Source organism: Chiloscyllium plagiosum, unplaced genomic scaffold, assembly GCF_037043375.1.
Source record: "Chiloscyllium plagiosum isolate Xiang-an unplaced genomic scaffold, Cpla_swu_hap1 HiC_scaffold_29, whole genome shotgun sequence".
Taxonomy (NCBI): domain Eukaryota; kingdom Metazoa; phylum Chordata; class Chondrichthyes; order Orectolobiformes; family Hemiscylliidae; genus Chiloscyllium; species Chiloscyllium plagiosum.
The window spans coordinates 7,283,688-7,308,297 of record NW_028270167.1 but is presented as its reverse complement, the minus strand read 5'-3'; the positions used below and the strand labels follow the sequence as shown (position 1 = coordinate 7,308,297).

The following is a 24,610-nucleotide window of genomic DNA, read 5'->3' as shown; positions in this document are numbered from 1 at the left end:
CCTCTTCACACAATGGTGAGTGGAAATATGGGATGTACTCTGTCCAACCAGACTGTAAAAACTGTAGAAAGGGGTTCATTAGCTCAGTTGGCTAAATGGCCAACTTGTGGTGCAGAGTGGGTTCAATTCATACACCAGGTGAGGTTACTGTGAAGGACTGTCCTTCTCACTCTTTACCTGAGATATGGTGACCCTCAGGTTAAACCACCACCAGTCATCCTTCTGCAATGAGAGGGCACCTCTAATGTCTGATAAGCCTGTGGTGACTATACATTTTGATGTTGTAGGTCAACTGAAGTGTTCAAGACCAAGATTGACTAATTTTTGTTCACCAAGAGTGTCAAGAGAAATGGAATCAAAATGAGTGAATGGAATTTAGGTTCAAATAAGCCACAAACCACATAGATGGTGGAACAGATATGAGGGACTAAATGTATGTTATGCAAATGCTGAAGTACCAACTGAGATTGATCAAGTCCCTAGAGTGTCGCTTGAACCCACAAGCTTCAGATTTCACCATCATTAGGTTGTGTTAATGAGCATACTCAAGAAGTTTAAATTATATCAGAAACCAGAAGAAGAGATAATGCTTATGTCACTTCCTTAATTTGTCCCATTATTATTGATGTTGACCTACATTGGTTCCTGGCTAAGCAACACCTCGAATCAATTCAAATAATCACCTTTATTTTTAAATGCTATGGCCCCAGCCCTCTTTATTTCCTATTTCCTGCAACCTCGCATCCTCTAAGTTAAGCACTCTCCTTGAATTCTGGTCTCTTGAGCATCCCCAATTTTCTTCCCCTCTCGACAATCATGTTCAACTGCCTGGGCAACTCACATCTTTTAAATTCCTTGTGTGATAAAATCAAGATGAAATGTTGAAATACCACATTCCATTTTGACAAAACTGCCAAACAATTGCCAGAGTTGAGATATTGGAGAGTCAGTCAGGGGACAAACCTTAAATGTCCTGAACAAGAGTCGGCCCAAGTGGTCACTTTATGACATGAACAGAGTAATTGGCACCTTGATAGAGCAGTGTTATGGGCATCTTGGGTAACTCAGTACAAATGATGATGCCTGGAATTAAACTGCATTAAAAGGAGCTTGTTTGGGATAGAAATGCAATACTGTAAAATGTGTCTCCTAGCTTTCATTAGTCATGTGACTTCTACCCTGAGGCCCACACTGCAGGTATCCACCTTTACCCCAGTTCACTAAAGACAGAGTAAATCGAAGACTGGTGTCCCATAAGCCTGTGACAACAACTACCACATTTGCTTATACTATAACTATGGCAGCACATTAAAACAATTCACTGCACAGATAGTACATAGAGATCATGTCCATTAAAACAAGTATTCTCTTAACAAAAACATTGAATTGAATAGCCTCAGTGGTGAAGTGGCCAGATTCAGTTCTCAATGTGCTGCTATGAAATCACTTTAGGTAATTCAGTTCACTAAAGCAGGTAATTTCAGGTTTTTTTTGTTATTGGATCAACTCCAGTAAAATCTCCCTGATTTTATCCTGATCATTACTGATGAAGGGCTTTTGCCTGAAACATCAATTTTCCTGCTCCTCGGACGCTGCCTGACCTGCTGTGCTTTTCCAGCACACTCTAATCCTGACTCTAATCTCCAGCATCTACAGTACCCACTTATGTCCAGTAAAAACTTAGCCAGTGCAAAATTAACTTTTAAAAATATTTCATGTGAGTGAAATTAGGAACTCAGCATTTAAAATCAGAAACCATATAAAAATTGTGGAACAGTTTCAACAAATAAATTGCCTATTAACTGTTTGTACATTTTAAACTTCATTAATGTGGACAATGGTCAGAAGAGCTTTGATTATGAATAACCACTACTGAATCTTATTTAACCAGAGTAACATAGCATTCCTATATAAATAGTATGAGCATTTTCTGAGACACTTGTTATAGACTACAACAAACCCCTCAAAATATATTAAGTCGATAGTCTAGACTCTAAGTTTTATTCAAAGGCAAGTGTAAAGTGCTGTGTTCCAGATATGATTTGATTGGTCACACTATTTGGCTTTAAGCAAAACACACTTTACTCTTACACTAAAATTAAATTACAAACAAAAAAATTGGCATTTTTTTACGCTATTCAAAGACTTAATGAGTAACATATTATTCAGCTGCTACTCATCATCTATCCTAATATAGCAGCATCCCATAAACATTTGCTTGGCAAGGACAAATTCAGTAAAACAGATTTCCCTCACTTGTTATCCCTTCCAGTCCAGGAGAAGGAACACCAACAGAATTAATCTAGCAGCTGAGAGAGAGAGAGCTGTATCTAGCAGCTTTAACTCCAAAACTCCAACTTCATCAACTGAAAGCAAAAACTAAGACCCTGAGATTGCGTGAACCTGACTCCATCACCTGTGCTTCATTTGTATAATTTTCTTAAAAATTGATTTTGGTTTCCATGGAGCAGAAACCATTTCAACAGTTTTACAACACCCCACTTCAAGAGAAACAGGACAGATCAAATCCTTCTTAAAGGCACATACCATCACACACTAAACATATAACGTAATCAGTCAGCACACACGATACAAGGCATCATATTTGTATTATTCCAGCAATTATTCATGTACATTGAAATAGTTCATCATCTGCACCACATCTGACAAACCTGAACATCAGCATTAATGGAATAAGCAGAACAGAAATGTTACTGCTTTATAAATGGAGCTAATACAGTATTAGGGAACAATGACCGACTTTAACTGATTAATTACTAATTTCAAACTTGCCAGTTCCTTAATCAGGAACATATTAGCTGACAAGACATGATTTCAGGGTCATAAATATTGGATTGACATTGATCAGAATTCACATTGATGTTTAAACTGATACAGCCACACTCACAGAATGTTCATGTTGATCAGCTGATGTCCTCTGTCATTGCTCCAGATGGCAAAATACTCCAGGTGACGGAAATTTGAAGAGAAAAAAAGTAACAAAGTGAGAGACAGATGTGTTCTGATGAAAAGTAATTGACCTAAAATGAACTCTGTTTCTCACACCACAGATGCTGCTTAACCTATTGAGTATTTACAGCAATTGCTATTATTTCCAGAACTCAATTACACAGGCAATATTTAGTCAAGCAGCTTTCTCCAGAAATGATTTACTGTGAGTTTCCTCCATCATGATCCCTGGATATGAACTACACATTGAGAGGATAGCTTCTCTAAAGTTTAATGCACAATGATGGGTGATACATTTAACTTTGCTACCCATTTTATATTTTCCTGCCTTCATAAAATTGAGGTCATCCACAATTCTGTTACCATACACTGGCTCACAATTAAGCAATGTTGCAATTTTTAAATTCTACTGCTTTGTTTCTAATCCTTTTGTGGTCTTGCTTCTCCCTATTTCTGGAATCTCCACCAGCTGCACAAACCACCAAACTGTCTGCTTTCCACTTGAGCATTCCTAGTTTAATTGATTCACCACTGGCACTTGTGTCTTCAACAACCACGTCCTAAGTTCTGGAATTCCCTTCCTAAAGCTCTCTCCCATTTTTCTCTCCTTTCTCCTTAAACATTACCTTTCTGACCAAGGTGAGGAGGTGCTGATGTTGGAATGGGATAGACAAAGCCAGAAGTCACACAACACCAGGTTATAATCCAACAGGTTTATTTGAAATCACAAGCTTTCAGGGTGCTGTTCCTTCATCAGATGAAGTCACCTGACAAAGGAGCAGTGCTCTGAAAGCTCATGATTTCAAATAAACCTGTTGGACTATAACCTGGTGGAGAAAGTGAGGTCTGCAGATGCTGGAGATCAGAGCTGAAAATGTGTTGCTGGAAAAGCACAGCAGGTCAGGCAGCATCCAGGGAACAGGAGAATCGACGTTTCGGGCATAAGCCCTTCTTCATTCCTGAAGATTCCTGAAGAAGGGCTTATGCCCGAAACGTCGATTCTCCTGTTCCCTGGATGCTGCCTGACCTGCTGCGCTTTTCCAGCAACACATTTTCAGGACTATAACCTGGTGTTGTGTGACTTCTAGCTTTCTAACCAAACATTTGGTCACCTGCCTTAGGTGTTCTTGGTGGCAAGAAATTTTGTTTGATTATTGCTTTCATTAACTGCCTTGATGCATTTTACTATTTTAGAAATGCTCTTTAGATGCAGTCTATTCGTTAATTTCAAAGATTGCAGTCCACTTAATTTCCAGGGTTACTGTCATTTTAAATTTTTCATTTGAATAATCAACTAAAGTAAAAATTATCATCAACAGTTAAGTGTCAACAAGTACTCCTTTTGTTAATGGTGAAAACTATAATGATTAACTCAAAGGAAATTTAATAAGTCAAAGCATGTTTTCCCTGATCATAACTACGCACTTCAGTTCCTCTGGCACCTACATGTCAAGTAAGGCCTTGAGCATACCATTCAAAATCAATTGCTCATTCCCCAGAGATTCCTGGTCATTTTCATTTTGTGGAAGTGTAACAGACAGATGGTCTGCTATTATCTAATGGTCATTCACATTATTGTAGCCCATTAGAACCCCAGAGTTGTGGTTTCCATAACTGAATGATATCAGTAGACTAGAGTACAAGATGGGAGGTTTAGAAGGGATTTGATTTCACACAGAACAGAGCTGAAACATGCAGTCTGAAAGAACAGTAGAGGCAGAGGCACTGAGAATATTTAAGAAGTGGTTGGATTACACCTATGAAGTGCTGTGGATCAAGAGCTGGAAAGTGGGACTAGACTGTACTAACTAAACATTAACATTAAACACAATACATTATAGAAAGTTGGAGAGAATCGGACTGAGATCCTACACTCTCCTATTCCATCCTCTTGTAACAATAATCTGACATAACACCCATGCACATGCTCAGTAGCTGTCAGTATTGATGCCCCATTAAATGCCAGTATTTTTTTAGATTAGATTACATTACAGTGTAGAAACAGGCCCTTCGGCCCAACAAGTCCACACCGACCCGCCGAAGCGAAACCCACCCATACCCCTACATTTACCCCTTACCTAACACTACGGGCAATTTAGCATGGCCAATTCACCTGACCCTGCACATCTTTTGGATGGTGGGAGGGAACCGGAACACCCGGAGGAAACCCACGCAGACACGGGGAGAACGTGCAAACTCCACACAGTCAGTCGCCTGAGGCGGGAAATGAACCCGGGTCTCAGGCGCTGTGAGGCAACAGTGCTAACCACTGTGCCACCGTGCCGCCCAGTATTGTTTCTCCTTTAAATCCCAGAATTGCTACCCCTTTAAATGATAGGGTTACTGCCCCTTTGAATCACAGTATTACTGCCGCTGTAAATCCTAGGGTTACTGCCCCTTTAAATCCGAGAGTTACTGACACTTTAAATCAAGAGTTATTGTCCCTTTAAATTACAGGTTGACTGTCCCTTTAAATTCCAGAGATCTGTTCCTTTAATCCCTGGGGTACTGCCCCTTTAAATTACCTTAAAATCCCAGGGTTATTGCCCCTGTAAATCTCAGGGATCTATCCCTTTAAATCCAAGAGTTACTGCCCCTTTAAATCCAATGGGTTTGCCTCTTTAAAGCCTAGCGATACTGCCCCTTTAAATCCCAGAGATCTGCCCCTTTAAATCCCAGCGATCTGCCCATTAAATCCCAGAGATCTGCCCCGTTAAATCCCAGGAGACTGCCCCGTTTATCCCAGGAGACTGCCCCTTTAAATCCCAGGAGTCTGCCCCTTTAAATCCCATCGATCTGCCCCTTTACATCCCAGGAGTCTGCCCCTTTAAATCCCAGCGAACTGACCCTTTAAATCCCAGGGATCTGCCCCTTTAAATCCCAGGGGTCTGCCCCTCTAAATCCCAGCGATCTGCCCCTTTAAATCCCAGCGATCTGCCCCTTTCAATCCCAGGTGTCTGCCCCTTTAAATCCCAGAGATCTGCCCCTTTCCATCGCAAGAGAATGCCCCTTTAAATCCCAGCGATCTGCCCCTTTAAATCCCAGGTGTCTGCCCCTTTCAATCCCAGGGGTCTGCCCCTTTAAATCCCAGAGATCTGCCCCAATTAAATCCTAGCAATCTGCCCTTTTAAATCCCAGAGATTGTTTTTTTTTTTTTAGATTTTTTTTTTTTAGATTTTTTTTTTTTTTTTAGATTACTTACAGTGTGGAAACAGGCCCTTCGGCCCAACAAGTCCACACTGACCCGCCGAAGCGAAACCCACCCATACCCCGACATTTACCCCTTACCTAACACTACTGGCAATTTAGCATGGCCAATTCACCTGACCTGCACATCTTTGGACTGTGGGAGGAAACCGGAGCACCCGGAGGAAACCCACGCAGACACGGGGAGAATGTGCAAACTCCACACAGTCAGTCGCCTGAGTCAGGAATTGAACCCGGGTCTCATGGCGCTGTGAGGCAGCAGTGCTAACCACTGTGCCACCGTGCCGCCCACTTTAAAGGGGCAGACCCCTGGGATTTAAAGATCTGCCTCTTTAAATCCCAGGAGTCTGCCCATTTAGATCCCAGAGATCTGCCCCTTTAAATCCCAGAGATCTGCCTCTTTAAATCTCAGGAGTCTGCCCGTTTAAATCCCAGCGATCTGCCCCTTTAAATCCCGGCCATCTGCCCCTTTAAATCCCAGAGATCTGCCCCTTTAAATCCCAGGGATCTGCCTCTTTCAATCCCAGGTGTCTGCCCCTTCAAATCCCAGTGATCTGCCCCTTTAAATCCCAGAGATCTGCCCCATTTAAATCCCAGCGATCTGCCCCTTTAAATCCCAGAGATCTGCCTCTTTAAATCCCAGGTGTCTGCCTCTTTAAATCCCAGAGATCTGCCCCTTTAAATCCCAGGGGTCTGCCCCTTTAAATCCCAGAGATCTGCCCCTTTAAATCCCAGAGATCTGCCTCTTTAAATCCCAGGTGTCTGCATCTTTAAATCCCAGAGATCTGCCCCTTTAAATCCCAGGGATCTGCCTCTTTAAATCCCAGGTGTCTGCCTCTTTAAATCCCAGAGATCTGCCCCTTTAAATCCCAGGGGTCTGCCCCTTTAAATCCCAGTGATCTGCCCCTTTAAATCCCAGAGATCTGCCCCTTTAAATCCCAGGGATCTGCCTCTTTAAATCCCAGGTGTCTGCCTCTTTAAATCCCAGAGATCTGCCCCTTTAAATCCCAGGGATCTGCCTCTTTAAATCCCAGGTGTCTGCCTCTTTAAATCCCAGAGATCTGCCCCTTTAAATCCCAGGGATCTGCCCCTTTAAATCCCAGGAGTCTGCCCCTTTAAATCCCAGAGATCTGCCCCTTTAAATCCCAGGATTTTGCCCCTTTAAATCCCAGAGATCTGCCCGTTTTAATCCCAGGAGTCTGCCCCTTTAAATCCCAGGGATCTGCCCCTTTAAATCCCGGGGATCTGCCCCTTTAAATCCCAGGAGTCTGCCCCTTTAAATCCCAGGGATCTGCCCCTTTAAATCCCGGGGATCTGCCCCTTTAAATCCCAGGGATCTGCCCCTTTAAATCCCGGGGATCTGCCCCTTTAAATCCCAGGAGTCTGCCCCTTTAAATCCCAGGGATCTGCCCCTTTAAATCCCGGGGATCTGCCCCTTTAAATCCCAGGAGTCTGCCCCTTTAAATCCCGGGGATCTGCCTCTCTAAAAGAGAGCATCTGATGGTTCTAGCAGTGACGTTACCATCAGGCCACACAACAGCCAATCGGAACCAAGGAGGTGATCAGTCGGGCGAGCCCTAAGCCCCGCCCATTCCCACATGAATGGTTAGAACGCAAGTACCGCCCTTGCCATCTCTTCGCTTCATTGGTCTAGCTTGTGACATCAGGCGTCACGGACAGGCAGACGGTCCAATCGATGTGGAGGCTGCGAGCCCCGAATGGCTGAATCCTGCTGTCACTCACATTCTGGGGCGGCGAGGCCTGCGCGTTGCCTTAGCAACCGACTGGCGGAGTGGCCTGAGAGAGAGAGAGAGAGAGCGGCGCTTTAACATCCCCGTGCCTCCCTGGAGGATCGGGCAGCAGGTAGGAGCGGGGTAACCGGACCCGGGGAGGCCTTAATGACCGGGGGGGGAACGGGGCAACCGGCTGGGGACACGGGCATTGGGGGTCAGAGAGAGTGCAGTACCAGGGTTAGGAGAGGGTTAACTGACCAAGCCCGGGGATACCTGACAAGGAGGCATCTCTTCCCCACTCCATCCCTCCAGTTTCCTGTTGAAGGTTGCACAGCCAGATTGGATTCTGGATTAACAAAAACCTTTGCATTCAAGTGCAAGGGTTTTAAGTTCTGACCCAGGCGTTAGCACCTCTGGCAGTGCTGCACCCCCTCAGTGCTGCAGTGGGTGTAACATCTGACCCTCTGCAAAGATGGTTGCTCTGGACCACCATTCACAAGCAGCTGGCTCCCAAATCATGAGCTCAGCCCCTGGGGAATTAATGTTCCTCCCTACCACCACCACCCAACTCAATCACTCCTCCTTGCCCCCCTCCCCACCTTCACTCTGCAAAGAAAAAACTGAAAGAACTGCAGATGCTGTAAATCCTAGTCAAAAACAGAAATTGTTGGAAAAGCTCAGCAAGTCTGGCAGCATCTGTGGAGAGAAGTCAGAGTTAACGTTTCAGTTTGAGTGAGCCTTCCTCAACTCTGTCCTGAGGAAGAGTCACTCAGCCTGAAACATTCATTCTGATTTCTGTCCACAGATGCTGCCAGACCTGCTGAGCTTTTCCAGCAATTTCAATGATCCTCCTTCAGAACTGAAGTGTATTAACATAAAGACTGCAACTGTTTTTTATTTCTGTATTTTTGACTCTGGTCTAAAATTAAAAAGGACTTTTGTTAAACCAAGGAATGCAGAAGGAATAGCTGCATTTTTGAAAACAAGTTATGGAGCTTATGAGTTATGTTTACAGTATTGCTTTGCAAGCAGTTGGGGAGATGAGATAAGACAGTATCACACCAGGGTATGTACAGAGCGAGATCAGTGAGCAGTTGGGTGTTGATTGTTGGTGCAGTTTTTGATCATATGTAAAACCCAAAGGTCATCAGCCTGATAACAACAATCTAATTCGCAGACAGCTGAGTAGCTTATGTGGGTGAATGGTGCAGCGGTAGTGTCCCTACCTCTGAATGAGGATACCTGGATTCAAGTTTCACCTGTTTTAGAGGTTTGTACTGACATAGAAATTTTCTTATCAACTTTCAATAGTGGCAAAAGGTCTTAGGGAGTTTTGAGAAGATTTGTAGTTCAGGTTCAGGTTGAGGTTCTGGATTTAGATTTGATCGCTGTGCTGGAAGATTCATTTCCAGACATTTTGTCACTCTACTAGGTAACATCTTCAGTGGGCCTTAGGGCGAAGCACTGCTGATGATGCCAGCTTTCTAATTATATGTTTGGGTTTTTTGGGTTGGTGATGTCATTTCCTGATCTTTTTCTCAGGTGGTGGTATATGGGGCCTAACTCAATATTTAATAAGCTGTTGACTCTGACCAGTGACCTATGAAACTGAACAATTGATGAGTAAATCCCCAGTATCTTTGATAAAGAACTGAGAATCTGGAATGAAGAACTTTGGAGAACCAAAGGTTTTGGGAATTAAAAAAAACACCTCATCTAATGAGGACTGGTGCTAATGAACTGTGTTTCCCCAGCATATTGTGTGTGTGTGTGTGTGTGTGGTTTTAAAAGGAGTGTTAGTTTTAGTTGTAGAATTCTATGTTGATGGTCATAACTGTTTACTCATGGTTAGAATTTACTTGTAACAAATTGTTTTTATTAAGTACAGGATTCTGGTCAGTTTTCTGGTCACCTGATTCCATCAGACTGGTAAATCTGAGGCTTTACATACTCTGGTTATATCATCAATTTTTGCTATGAATCTGGCAGTAATGGGGTTCAAGAATTGGTGCACTTTTCCAAGTGGATTGTGGCAATAGATTCATTTTAACTTTGGTTCTCTCTCCACGAATGCTGCAAGACCAGAGATTTTGCTTGAACTGCTTTTATTTGAGTTTTTCAGCAACCGTAGTATTTTGCTTTTATTTGATCTCGAATTGAGCAATTTGGTTAGAGTCCAAAATAAAAATAAAATGTCTTGCATTTGTTCAGTCCTACGCATGACCCCTGGACAAACTCCAAAATGCTTTACAGACAACAGTACTTTACTGAAGTGGAGTCATTGTTATAATTTTAGGAAGTGTTGAAACCAATGTGTGTATGGTGAGCTCAACAAACAGCAATTGGATTATGACCAGGTAGGTTTGTTTTATTATGAGGCTAATTAGGGGATAAATATTGGCCAGGGCACAGGGGAGAGCTGTGTCCTGCTCTTCTTTGAAGTAGTGCCATTCAATCTCTTACATCCACAGTTGTGGGCAGATGTGAGCCAGTGGTTGATGTCCCATCTAATATATATAATGAATGAAACCACTGAAAGAAAGCGGCAGCCTAAAAGTTTACACGGCTGCTTTATCTGTGTTTACTGTTTACGATCTTGATTATAACAGTAAAGAGGTTTATATCTGTGAAATCCAGTGTGCCAGATTAATTGTGGCTTCGCAGTTGTCAGCTTTATATAAGCTCCCACAAAGATGAAGCATGTTCCAGATTTTCACTTTCTTTCAAAATAAAATTAAGATAATTGAGAAATGAAATATTAGGGTTGTTTTAACTTGGGTTTATATTTTTATTTGGATAACCTCAATGTGGCTATCATCATTCCATATGTTTTAATGCAAAATAATTTTATTTGGAATTAAGCAATTTATCGGGCTGAATCCAGTGTTCTATTTTAGGGTCATACCTGTTCAATAACATTACTTTGTAGAATTTAATGGAAGAGTTTAAATATTTTGTGAATGAATATCTTACAGTAATTTCTGAGCATATTTTCTCTACTTAAGAGTTTCTGATATTGTGAATTACCAAACTCTTATGATTTGAACTCCATCCTGGCTAACTTCCCACACTCCATCCTTCATAAGCTTAAGCTTACCCAAAACTCTGCCTGCGTCTGAATTAGGACCTAGTCCTAACCATTTACCATTCCTAATCCTCACTGATATATGTTGGGTATCAGGTTTAACAAGGCATGTATTTTAAAGTTCTCTTTAGTTTCCAATCCTTGAAGCCTCACCCTCCTTAAAATCTCTATCCCTAAAATCTTCAGATTAATGCTGTTGACATTATTCAGCCATCTTGATCTTAAGATCCCTAGAGTCTTTCCACCTCTCTGTTCTTTTTTTTATGAAGTTCTATAAAACTTGAGTTTGTGTTCAGCTTTTAGACACCTCTCTTAATATCTTCTTGTGTTATTTGGTGTCAACCTTTATTTGATAAAGGTTGCTGCACAGTGATGTCCCGACATATTTTGTCTGCTTGTTTCTCAGCAACAAACAGAACATTGTTTCAACATCAGAACATTATTTCATTGAGCCAACACACACTGCAGCACAGAGGAACTACACAGAGCAGTGGAAAATCACTTATACCGTGTATTCAAAAAGAATGGGTACCCAATGAACACAGTCCGCCGATTTCTCGGCAACAAACCCAAATAAGCAGACAAAACACATTGGGAAACCTTAGCCACTCTTCCCTACAACAAAAACAGCTCGGAAGTGACTGCCAGACTACTCAGACTGCTTAACATCATGGTAGCCCACAAATCCACCAACACACTAAAACAGCAGCTAATGAACTTGAAATGAACTATACAGGCAACGAGCAAAACTAAGGTCATTTACAAAATACCGTGCAAGGATTGTAACAAACACTACATTGGATAAACAGGGAAAAAACTGGCCACCAGGATACAGTAACACCAACTAGCCACAAAACGGCATGACCCCCTCTCACTAGTATCCTCAAATACGGATGAGGAAGGACACCGCTTCGACTGGGAAAACACACCCATCCTAGGACAACCAAACAAAGACACACACAAGAATTCCTAGAGGCACGGCATTCCAACCGGAAGTCCACCAACAAACATATCGGATTAGACACCATCTACCACCCCCTGAGAAAAAGAACGAAGTGACATCACCACAGGAAATGACACCACCAACCCCAAGAAACCCAAACATATGAATAGAAAGCAGGAATCATCAGCATTGCTTCACCTGAGGCCCATTGAAGATGTTACCTAGTAGGGTGACGAAACATTTGGAAATGAACTTTCCAGCTCAGCAAGCAAACCTACATCCAGCACTTTATTAGTGATAACTGTTTATGTAGCACCTCTCACCTCGAAATGACAGTCTAAATTCTTGTGCTCAATCACTAAACAGACTGATTTGAAATTCTCTTTTGCTTATTTAATGTTTTTGTAAAAGTGAATGACATAAGCATTATTGTTGAGCAATACCAGAATCTCTTAGAACACAGAACATTACAGCGCAGTATAGGCTCTTCGGCCCTTGATGTTGTGCCAATCTGTGGAACCAATCTGAAGCCCATCTAATCTACAATATTCTATTCTCGTCCATATGCCTATCCAATGACCATTTAAATGCCCTTAAATTTGGTGAGTCTACTACTGTTGCAGGCAGTGTGTTTCACGCCCCTACTAGTCTCTGAGGAAATCTGTCCTATATCTATCACCCCTCAATTTAAAGCTATGTCCCCTGATGCTGGTTACCGCCGTCCAAGGACAAAGGTTCTCACTGTTCAGCCTATCTAACCTCCATGATTATCTTATATGTCTCAATTATGATTTGGAGGTGCTGGTGTTGGAATGGGGTGTACAATGTTAAAAATCACACAACACCGGGTTATGGTAGAACAGGTTTATTTGAAAGCACTAGCTTTTGTAGTGCTGCTTTTTCATGAGGTGGTGGTGAAGGAGCAGCGCTCCGAAAGCTAGTGCTTCTAAATAAACCTGTTGGACAATAACCTGGTGTTGTGTGATTTTTTTTTTTAAAACTTGCATCTCAGTTAAGGCACTTCTCCACCTTCTTCCTGTCAGAGTCAGTGCAAATGAAGAGTTGGGAAGAATGCTGAGTGTTCACAGAGAATTAATTTTCATACATGAATCACTAAGACCTCTTCTTTTGGTTTACAGGTTATGCCATGGATATTGTATTACATTATACAGACTACTACTTCTTCACACCGTATGTGTACCCCAGTTCCTGGCCAGAGGATGATGCTGTTCGCCAGATAATCAGCCTCCTAGTTGTAACAAATCTGGGAGCTGCTGCTATCTACCTCCTCTTTGGAATGTTTAGCTATTATTTTATTTTTGATCACATGCTGAAGAAACATCCGCAGTATTTACCGGTATGTGCTATATCCCTGATGTCTGTGTTTCTGTTAGTTCATCTGATTTTTACATGGAATTCAAAGGAGCTGGCCAATTAGTCTCAGAAACCCTGACCCCCCCCCCCCCCCCCACTCTTTGTTGACAATCCTGAACATCTTTCCTGTTTAAGTACATATTCTGATCATAGTAAAATCGTTTTTAAAAACAGTGGAATTAAACGCTTCATGACAGCTTGTGAGATAACCTACTGCATTGGCTCATCTGCAGGTAGAATATCTGTCATGTTGCATATAAAACCCTCTGCACCACGAATTTCCATCATCCATTTGGAGGAAATGGTGTGAGAGTACTTGATAGTAAAATAGAATCCTTATGTAAGTTTAAAATTATTTTTTTCAACACTTGTTCAGACTAGCAAATGGGATTTATTTTAATTTGGAGTGCCTAATATTTTCTTGCTTATAAGTTACTATTTTGCCTTCAGGTTTCACTAATTTTTTATTCTACTTTCTATTCTTCATTTCTCTGTCCACCCTCTGCAGAGCAACTAGCCTCTAGCTGCCCCATCAAATGGAGAGGCCTTATTGAATGAGGTGACAGCCAGCAACTTTAATCTCTCCCTCTTCTTGCTTGCACTGGGGTTTTAAAATGTGAAACTTTCTAATCATTTTGGAATGCTGGCATCTCGATTTTTGTTACTTTATTATTTCTTCTAAATGAGATGCACTGTATATGACTTGTTGTGCATTACTATTAATAAGGTTGCAGTAAGGTACTGGAGGAGTCAGGGCTTCGATTTGTGGAACTGAGAAGGTTGAAATGAGTGATCTGATTAAGATCAAGGTAAATAGTTTCCCCTGGTCAATGGGATGTTGCTAAAGGTAGGTGTTTAAGGCAGTCCGAACAGCAACTAAACTGGGAGTTAGGAAACATTTCTTCACACAGAATGATTGAAATCACAGAATCCCTACAATGTGGAAGCAGGGAATTCAGCCCATTGAGTCCACACCGAACTTTCAAAGAGCATCCTGTACAGTCACCTGAGGCTGGAATCCAACCTGGGTGCATGTTAAGCAGCAATACACACCGCTGAGCTGCTGTGCTGGCCTCAGGAATGTGAAAGGTCCATGCTGCAAACCATTGTTGGAGCAGAGTTCATTTCATTCTCTCAAAAGGGAATTAAATAGTTTCTTGAGAGGTTATGATGCACAGTTCATGCGAAGTGGGCAGGATTTGTGATATATTTGGCTAACTGATGTGTAGAGAGAAACTGGCTCAGATATACTGGACCAGATTACATATTTCTGCCCTGAGACTTCAAAAACAAACACACATTGCATATGTGGTTCTTTGGAAATGTTGGTAATTGAATTTGATTTTCTGGATATTTTTAAAACCAATTTCTTTTTTTTTTATCCCCCTCCTCTTTTATAGAACCAAGTGCAGCGGGAGATAAAATATGCTTTGAAGTCAATGCCTTGGATGAGCATTCCAACAGTGGCGTTATTCTTTGCAGAGGTCCGAGGCTACAGCAAATTGTACAACAATATTGAGGATTCCCATTATGGTAAGCGTTTTTAACCAAATAAGGAATTCGATGCAGGGAAATGGATTCCGGCCAACATTTTATTTCATTCCCTAATACTGGGCAGCAAGCTGAACTCTGAACTCTGCATTGTTCTTGAACCCTGAGAGCAGGTGACACGGAAGGGCAAGAGTAAACCATTTTCACCCTCCTGCCTGCTCTGCCTTTCTAGATCAGGACTGAATTGAAAATCTGATAGACTAGTTGCTTTGGAAATGTCACCGTTGTATGAAACAAATTGTAATCTTATTCTCTGTTGCCTGCTATTCATTCCACTATTGTAGGACTTGGAGTTCTATTTTGAATTGGTTGCCTAGGCCCCAGGCTGAAGCATTCCCCTTTCCAACATTTTTCATCTTTCATTCTTCCATTCATTCATGATTTGATCATTCTTCTGTTCTTTTTTCCCCTTTTTAATGACACTTAAAGCCTCCATCTTTTTCCAAACCTTTGACCTTTTGAGTGGCATGAAATAAAGTTTGTACAACAGCACACATGTAAAGGATCTTGGGATATTTCACTATTTTAAAGGTGCCATTTAAATATAGCTGCTATTTATGGGACTTCTGTCTGAGTAAAGAGGGCCAAGGAAAAAGCCACTTTTTAAATAGCTGCAGGGCAGGGAAAGAGCAATCCTTGGATATTAACTCTGGTGGGAGTTCTACCATCTCTCTCACACGCTTCCCCAAAATCCTCAGGCTTATGAATTGTGACTGTGCTCATAGCCACATGTGTATGATGAGCTGGAATAGGTGGGTAACCTGTGATTGTATCCTGAGCAGACTACCACTCTAACATTGGTCTTCCTGTTTAATCAGGTTGGTTTGGAGTAATCTTCAGTATGGCCTCCTTTCTTTTCTTCACGGACATGTGTATCTACTGGATCCACAGGTTTCTTCACCACCGGCTCCTCTATAAGGTAAGTGTTAGAGTCACGAGGAAGTACAGTTTTTGTACACAGAGAGAGTGATTTGAAAATTGAGTTTAGATTACATTTGTCACGATTAGATACACATTTCAATGAAAAGGGGTTACTCAGGCATGTTAGCATTGATAACAATACTGATAGACCAGAAGGAGACTATTCGCCCCACTGAGGCAGCTCTCCATTTGACCCACTCCCCAGGTGTTGCCCCATACCCTGTAAATTTCTCCTTGAATACTGTTCAGCTTCCCCCTTTGGAAATTAATATTGATTGCCTGAAGAGAGTTGTCAAGAATCTACTAATAATCTTATTTCCACCTCATAGGTTTATTTAAAAATGCTGATTTTTCTCGTTATTGCATCTAGCCCAAATTTGGATATTGAGAGGCATTTCAAGGCATTAGAACTGCATCATAATTGAACAGCATCTTGCATAAATATAGAATTGCATCCCAAAAGGATCTTATGGCACCAACATTAATGTCCTTGCCTCTGGGCCAAAGGATCCATATTCAAGTCCCGTGATTCTTGGAGTTGTCATAATATGTCAAAACCAATCGAATTTTAAATGTTTGTTTAGCTTTTTAGAACTGCATTTTTTTTTCCTTTTTAAGCAATCACTAATGTGCTGATTATATATAATTTCTCTCTTATTTGCAGCGACTACACAAGCCCCACCATACCTGGAAGATTGCAACCCCATTTGCAAGTCATGCTTTTCATCCTGTAGATGGGTTCCTGCAGAGTATCCCATATCATATCTATCCATTCCTGTTCCCTCTACACAAGCTGGTCTACCTGGGTCTTTACATCTTTGTCAACATCTGGACAGTGTCCATTCACGATGGGAACTACAGAGTGCCTAAAGTCCTCGAGGAGGTCATCAACGGTGCAGCCCATCATACCGACCACCACCTGTACTTTGACTACAATTATGGGCAGTACTTTACACTCTGGGACAGAATCGGAGGCTCCTACAAGTGCCCGTCTGCCTATGAAGGTAACGGACCCCATGACTATTTGAGGAAGCTGACAGCTGAGGGAAAGCTGTGTAGTTCTTCCTCCAATGGCCGGGCAGCCATCGAAAATGTCAGCAAAGAGGAATGAGCTGCCTCATTGTCTACTTCCCTTGCTTTGCTCCAGTGAAGCATTATCATCTCTGCCAAGAGCAATACTACGAATAATGCATAATTCAGGCATCACTCAGTATTTTAATTTGCCCTATCTTACTACAAAATAAAATCTATTGGAAATGGGTAGCAGTAACAGACAGTTTGTTGCCTTGTGAATGAGGGGAATTCAAATTTACTAGCTATTCACAGACTGGAAATACTTTCTTTTATAAATAATTTATAGTACAATACTTGCTTGGGGTATTGACATATTACTGACTTGTTAACTTTGTTAATGCTGTGCATGCCATTATCTAGGGTCTGGGTGATTATTGGTTGTCTTCTCATTGTAATTATGTATGATATTACCATAAGAATAGATTTGGTTGTTGAAAGATCTCATTTATTCTAATGATTCTGAGGAATTTTGAAACAATGTACTGTACAGCCTTTTGTAAGGTAAAGAATTGAAGGGCAGTATCAAAGATTCCCATGTACTGGAGATGCTACTTCATTTCACATGCACTATTGTGAACCATTATTGAAGCTTGAGTTCATACCTTTAAACAATTCTGTTTAATGTTTACTGCCTACATAATTTTGTGATATTTCTTGGATTATTCTGTGGAATGTACAGTAAAATGCAATACTGCTTTCATGAGTGGGTTACTTATTTTCATCAAATTTTTACTCTTTATAAATATTTTTATTAAAAATTTCTTCAAATATTTTACAAAACAACTATTATATAGAAATAAACCAAAATACAAAAATATAGAGATAGTATAATAGTCATATCACAATACTATTTAATGATAAACTACCTACTATTCTATCAGAACAAACGTATCTACTTAAACTAAACTACAATCAAATTAAATTAAGCTGAATTCAAATTAGCTTAAATTATATCATATTACTTTATTCTATTTCACTCTCCACATCTCCTACCCCTACTAAAACTCCTACCCCTGGGGGCACAAGTCATTGCACGTGTATTTTTTATTCCCCAGCTGATCTCTCCCAGGCCCCTACAGGCACCCAAACTGATTCCCCTGGCTATATCACGGCCCTAATTAATATTGCTGATAAGTCTGCGTCAATATAATTTAGAAAGGGCCGCCGGGTCTTATAAAACTGCTTCATCCAACTCTATTTTGATTTAATCCCTGCCCTCCCCTTCACTGTTTGATCATGCAGCATTGCCCTCTGAGAAGGGCACTGCTTGTCACTGGCCACCCTGGGGTTTTGTTTTGTGGTGCACCATATTTGTGAGGTAGTCTTGGGGGAGATGCTCCATCACCAGCCTACATTGCCCCATAAGACCTGGGGGGTTTTCCAACTTCCAATTCATTAAAATGCCCTTCCTTGCACGGAGGGTAAGAATGTTACACAGTCTCTTTCCATGTTCCTTCAGACAGGGCAAATTTGGCAACGCCAGAAGAAGAAATACCAGATCCACTTTGACTTCGATTCCCCGGATTTCCTTCAGTTCCCTTACTATGGCACTCCAGAATCTCTGAATTTTGAAACATAACCAATAGCAGTGTGTGAGAGTGCCTATATTAATTTTACATTTGGGAAACCCTGGTGATGCTCCTGTCTTGAACTTAGCTAGATCCTCTGGCACCATATGAGCCCTGTGTAAAATCTTCAATTGCATAGCCTGCGCTTTGTTACATATTGAGATTTTCTTTACATTTTTCAATATATCTTCCCATTTTTCCAATGAAATATCCTCTCCTGGTTCCTGATTCCAAGTCCTACAGAGTCTCTCCACATCTAAGGCACATCCTTTCTGTAAATGATACAAAGTACTAATTGAAAGAGCACCCGTGCACCGGAGTACTCTTCTCCATGTCTGACTTGTAAGGAGTGTGGTCCTCCTCTGTATATAATCCCTTATCTGAAAGTACCTGAAAAGGGCCCTATTAAACATTCTATATTTCTGACTTAGTTGGCGAACTGACATCAAGACCTCCCCCTCGAATAAATCTCCCAAACAAAAGATTTGCCTATTTTCCCACAGCTTAAAGCCGGAGTCCATTGCTCCAGGTTTAAATCCTGGGGCTCCCACCAACGGGGTAAATGGCGAGGTCTTAAGCCAATTGCCCTCGTCTTGCCTCATTATCCTCCAAGCTTTTACTGTGTTCAAAATGATTGGGCTCTTACACTGCTTGATCACATTTCATCTTATCCATGAATAATAGATTAACTAGGGGACATCTCGATGGTGAGGCTTCAACACGCCAAATCGACTAAGAATCCCCGCTGTACCCAGTCACCCACATATGCTAACAGGCTGCATATTTGATATCTCTTCAAGTCTGGAAGGGCCACACCACCACCTCCACCCGCCCCCCCCCCCCCCCCCCCCCCCCCCCCCCCCCCCAATTTAATTAGAGGTTGCCTGCAGCACAAATAAAGGACTCTCGCCAACCATTGAGCCTCAGTAACACTCATCTGGGTAGCAACAACTTGAGCATTCTCATGGGGTACAACAGGTGAGGAAGAACATTCATTTTAATCAGGGCTATTTGGCCTAACCATGATAATGGTAATCCCTCCCACTGCTGCAAATCCTGTTTTATCCTCTCCAGTAGTTGTGCATAGTTAGCTTTATACAGCTGGTGGAAGGCAGTGGTAATAAATATCCCCAAATCCAAAAAACCCTTTGACGACCATCTAAATGGGAACTGCATTCCACCCATCAAATCAGGCACCTCCATTAATCCCCCCACCGGCATAGCTTCTGACTTTTGTATCCGGCTAAACTGCCAAATAAATTAATTTTTTGAATCAGTCGAGGAACAGACTCCTCTGGATTGGCCAAGAACAAAAGGACATCATCAGCGTATAGGGTGATTTTATGGTTCCCCCATTCCCACCCCTGGCACCACTATTTCAGGATTCTTCCTGATTGTCTCGGCTAACAGCTCAATTGCCAAGGTAAATTACAGTGGTGAGAAAGGACACACCTGTTGACTACCTCTCCCAGTATTAAAGTTATCTGACTTAGTACCATTCATGATGACTGTTGCCTTCGGATCATTATACAATATCGCCACCCACCTGGCAAAGGCTCCCACCAGACCAAAGCGCTGTAGGACCCTAAACAGGTACAGCCATTCTCTCCAGTCAAACTCCTTTTCTGCATCTAGGGAGACCACCAAACTTGGGATCCATCATTGCTGGCATACCTGTCTATGTTCAGTCCCCTCCTGATATTGTTGGAGGAGCTACGGCCCTTGATAAAACCCATCTGATCTTCTTTTCTAAAATAGGGCAATATCTTTTCCAACCTCAGGGCCAGCATCTTTGATCGAATTTAAAAGTCTACATTCAACAGTGAAATTGGTCTATATGAAGCACATTCTTCAGAGTCTTTCCTCTTCTTTAAAATGAGGGCGATATTAGCCTCCCTAAGAGAGGGCAGCAGATAAACCTGTGTATATGAATGGCTATAAATCTCCAGAAATGACTCCATCAATACATTTATGAATTCCTTATAAAACTCATTTCGGAATCCATCTGGCCCCGGTGCTTTGCCACCCTGGTGATGCTTTATTGCTTCCTGCACCTCTTGTATCATAGTAGATGCATTTAACAGGGAGACCTGTTCCATACTTATACTGGGCAGGTCCAAGTTCTCAAAAAAATAATGCATTCTCACTGCACCATCTTTGCCGCCCTCCGTCAGGTATAACTCTGCTGTATAAATCTAACATTGGTCTTCTTCAACTCATGGGTAACTGTGCCAGCCTTTTCTCTAACAGACATAATGGATTAGGAAGCATTTTTCTTTCTAGCCAGATATGCCTGGTATCTACCTGGCTTATCAGCAAAGTCAAATAATCTTTGTTTAGCAAAGGAGACGTCTTTTTTTGCCACCTGTGTGTGCAATGAGTCATGAGCGGCCTGGAGAGCCGTGACCGGCTGAAGCTTGACCAATGAAGGCCCATTATAATAATCTTCCTCAGCTACCTTCAGCCGGGTCTCCAGCATCTGTTGCTGCTCCTCCCTCTGCTTCCTTCTAGTCATTGAATACAAAATAATGAGGCTTGGTAAATATGCCTTAGCGGCCTCCCAAAGTATTGATGGATTACTGGCCATACCCGAGTCGATATCCCAGAAGGCCCTGGACTCACTTGTAATGTACTCAACAAATTTCTCTCCCTTAACAGGAATAGATCCATGCGCCAGCACCGTATATCTATTCCACCACCCTTGATATTAATATCTAAGTACATTGGCGGATGGTCCGAGATAGTTATATTCCCAAATGTTCTGTCCAAACTAACCAACGGCATAAGGAACATGTCAATTCTTTTGTGGCACTTGTGTGGATTGGAATAAAAAGTAGTCTCCTCCTTTCAGGTGGAGGTGCCTCCACACATCCACTAATCCCAATTCCTCACTCATGTCCTCCAACTGTCCAGATTGCGCGAGTGTACCTGCCGGGCCCCTTCGTATCCTGTCTACCCCGGGATTCATTCGGCGCTTAAAATCCCCTCCTATGATCGTGTAGCGCACCTCAAGATTCATTAATTTAGCAACTGCATCAATTAGAAATTTAATTTCTAATTGATGCGCTGGGGGACAATAAACATTCAGGACGCCATACTTTTCTCCATGTATCGAGGTCACAAAACCAACAGCTTGTGACCTACCCTGAGCCATTACCCATTTACCTGCTACCTATCCATCACTTACCTTTTGTAAGCCATAGAATACAGCAGCTACTTCTTCAAAAAGGGGTGTGGTCTTGGCATCAATTCTCTCCAGCACTGCTGGCTTGGTTTCCTGCACTGGATGGTCCTACTTTAGCTGGGAAGATTTCTGGCTTGTCAGTTTACCCAGGACACTCTTCTAAAGGCATCTGGTCAAACTCTGGGTTGGAAATAGGGATTCTGAGCAAGGTCAGATGATTGAGAACTTTATGCAGAGTTTATGACCACATTATATGTTCATGTACAACCTAAAAGACCAAACACGTAGCTAGGTATTGATCTTAACCAAATGATTAGTTTTGAAATTCCAAGCAATAATAACCAAGATACTGCCAGCATCGACTTAGTTTGATAGTTTATAATGTTTGAGAAGACACATCACCTTTTAAGAGTTTGACCATTTTGGGTAATGTCAGAAAGCATGTCATCACACAAAGGATCAGAAAATCTGCAGTGCACTCCTCTGAAGTAGAAAATTGATGGATTTTGTTTTGCATTTTTAATATTAAGGATTAGATAGATGGAGTTAAGATGTAGATCAGCTTTGACCTAATTAATTAGCAGAACAGACATGACAAGACGTCTGTTCCTATTCCTACAACATTACTGGTTACTGAATTATTTTATAATGTGTTTGAATTGATTACAGTTTCTGTCCACCATGACATAACCGATTAAACATCCCACTTAACATTACTGTCTAGGTGTACCTCATTGTGAAACTGCTTGCCAAAGTCCTCTTTAAAGTCACATTGTTCTATTTCCAAAAGACCAATTGACCTCTCCTCCACAAAGGTGCTGACTGATCTACTTCTGGCATCTTCTGTCTCCTTTATAAATCTCCTGCATCTCCAGATTTTCTGTTAACAGCATCCTGATGGTGAGAAGTTAATGAGAACTATTTTCAAGCTGGTTAAAGAGGCCCTGTTGTAGTGCAGTTGTAGATTCCCTACCACTGAGGTAGGAGGAGGACTGTGAGGACTGCGGATGCTGGAAATCAGAGTCAAAGAATGTGGTGTTGGAAAAGCCAGTCAGGCAGCATCCGAGGAGCAGGAGAGTCGACACTTTATGCATAAACATTCCTGGTGAAGAACTTATGCTTGAAATGGCAACTCTCCTGCTCCTTGGATGCCGCCTGACCAGCTGTGCTTTTCCAGCGCTACACTTTTTGACACTGAGGCAGGAGGCCGAGGTTCAAGTCTTGCCTGCTCTAGAGATCTGTAACAACTTCTGAACAGATTGGAAAATAACTTCAAGCTGTGAAAACTAATCTCGAAATTTGTGTTAATCAGCTATACCATCATTGTCCACTTGGGTGCAGCTCTGAGCACAGATCACAGATGCAGATAAGGTCATTAAAGCTTTGTTGGTGAAGATAAAGTTTAATTTGGATTCAAAACGTCATCACCCCTCCCCAATCCACTCTCACGGTTTCACTGAGGGGTCCCACAAGTTTCAAGCCTTGATGATGGGGTCAGAGTGGGAAAAGGTTTGGGAAGCAGTGTCTTGCTGTATTTCCTTTCCTGTCTTGTCTCCATCTTGTGACGTGCTTTCACTGTGTATGGAGCGAAGGTTGGCATGAAGTGCTTTTGTTTTGCAGAATCTCTGTTGTGGTATAACTGAAAACCATATCGGTGCACCTGAAGTCACCAGAGATTTCGGGGAAGGCAGAGGTCTAACTGTAATTTCTTCTGTGGTCAATTTCAAGGTGATCTCCCCAGCCACAGCTACAGGTTATGTGCATTAGTTGGGGATTTCTCCATAAATAAAAATTGGCCACTAGAGGTAGTACGGTGGTAGTGTCCTAACCTCTGAACTAAGAAGCTCAGCTTCAGATCCAGAGCTGTGAAATAATGTCTCTGAACAGGTTGATTAGCAAATATCAAAAATGCCCATTAATGATTAGTTATTCCAACTCAAAAGAAGATTGCACGCCGCAAGACTTAGGAGTAGAAATTAGGCCATTCAGCCCATTGAGTCTGCTCCGCCATTCAATCATGGCTGATAAGTTTCTCAACCCCATTCTCCCTCTTTCTTCCCATAACCCTTGATCCCTTTGATAATCAATAACCTCCTATCTCAGAGTTAAATACACCCAATGATCTGGAATCCACAGCCTTCTATGGCAGTGAATGCCATAGATTCACCACTCTGTCACTGAAATAACCCGTCTCCAGCAACCACATGTGTAGACTTGCTCATTAATGAGGTCACTTTTGCTGTGCAAAGTTTCCAACACAACTGATTCCAGAAAGGAATGCGACAGGGAAAAAAAAAGCCCAGTGTTTCTCCAGGCTTCCCATTTGACAGTTTGAAACTCTTGCCATCCAATTATGTGGTCTCTAGAAAAGCAATCACTTGTATTTTGTGCACAGAAAGTTCCCACTGATTACAATGTGATATTGACCAGCTCGTTTTCTCAAGAAAAACTGTTAAATAATCAATGTCCAAGATGTCAATTCATCTGAAATAGCATAAGGAGCAATTAATTTGGGGCACAACTGGAATTTGGGTGGATCTGGGAGTAGGGTGTTGCTTTTGATAATAATAGGGAATGGGGGGCTTTGGTAATAATGAAAATGGAATTATTAAATAGTCCTAATTGGAGTTTGTGTATTACTGGCTGGGCCAGCATTTATAAACCATCCCTAAGTACCTTGGAGAAGGTGGTGCTGAGCTGCCTTCTTGAACCGCTGTAGTACTTGCTATGTAGGGGCACCCACAGCGCAATGAGGAAGAGAGGTTCAGAATTTTGACCCAGCAACATGGAAAGAGGGGTGATAGTACCAGAGGATGATGTACAGCTTGGAAACCTTAAAGCATCTAAAACTTACAAGTAATGTGATCACCTTACACCTTACTGCCAGTTCATCCATGGACTTTCACATTTTATTCTTTCATAGGATGATAGCACCACTGACTGGGCCAACATTTGTTACCATCCCTAAGTGCTCTTGACCTGATCGCCTTGCTTGGCCCT

General features: G+C 41.9%; 1 protein-coding gene across 3 annotated transcripts; it reads left to right on the top strand.

The window, feature by feature from the left end:
• Nucleotides 1-7,938: 7,938 nt before the first annotated feature.
• Nucleotides 7,939-17,556, top strand: sc5d (sterol-C5-desaturase). Of its 3 annotated transcripts, XM_043676523.2 has the most exons (6): nucleotides 8,024-8,040; nucleotides 9,088-9,180; nucleotides 13,078-13,295; nucleotides 14,713-14,845; nucleotides 15,682-15,782; nucleotides 16,449-17,556. In XM_043676523.2, the coding sequence occupies exons 3-6, from the start codon at nucleotides 13,086-13,088 to the stop codon at nucleotides 16,893-16,895; spliced, it is 891 nt and encodes a 296-aa protein (XP_043532458.1). In that variant the 5' UTR covers nucleotides 8,024-8,040; nucleotides 9,088-9,180; nucleotides 13,078-13,085; the 3' UTR covers nucleotides 16,896-17,556. The 3 variants fall into 3 exon arrangements, with proteins under 3 accessions (XP_043532457.1, XP_043532458.1, XP_043532459.1); XM_043676522.2 differs by lacking the exon at nucleotides 9,088-9,180 and having other exon boundaries at nucleotides 7,939-8,040; XM_043676524.2 differs by lacking the exons at nucleotides 8,024-8,040; nucleotides 9,088-9,180 and adding an exon at nucleotides 10,140-10,267.
• Nucleotides 17,557-24,610: the final 7,054 nt, after the last annotated feature.

What these genes read in the sequence shown, in the direction of transcription:
- sc5d (XM_043676522.2), top strand. Translation starts at nt 13,086, where the DNA reads ATGGATATTGTATTACATTATACAGACTACTACTTCTTCACACCGTAT. An exon ending in AACATCCGCAGTATTTACCG is followed by an intron (nt 13,296 to 14,712) that starts GTATGTGCTATA and finishes CCTCTTTTATAG; the next exon opens with AACCAAGTGCAGCGGGAGAT. An exon ending in ACCACCGGCTCCTCTATAAG is followed by an intron (nt 15,783 to 16,448) that starts GTAAGTGTTAGA and finishes TCTTATTTGCAG; the next exon opens with CGACTACACAAGCCCCACCA.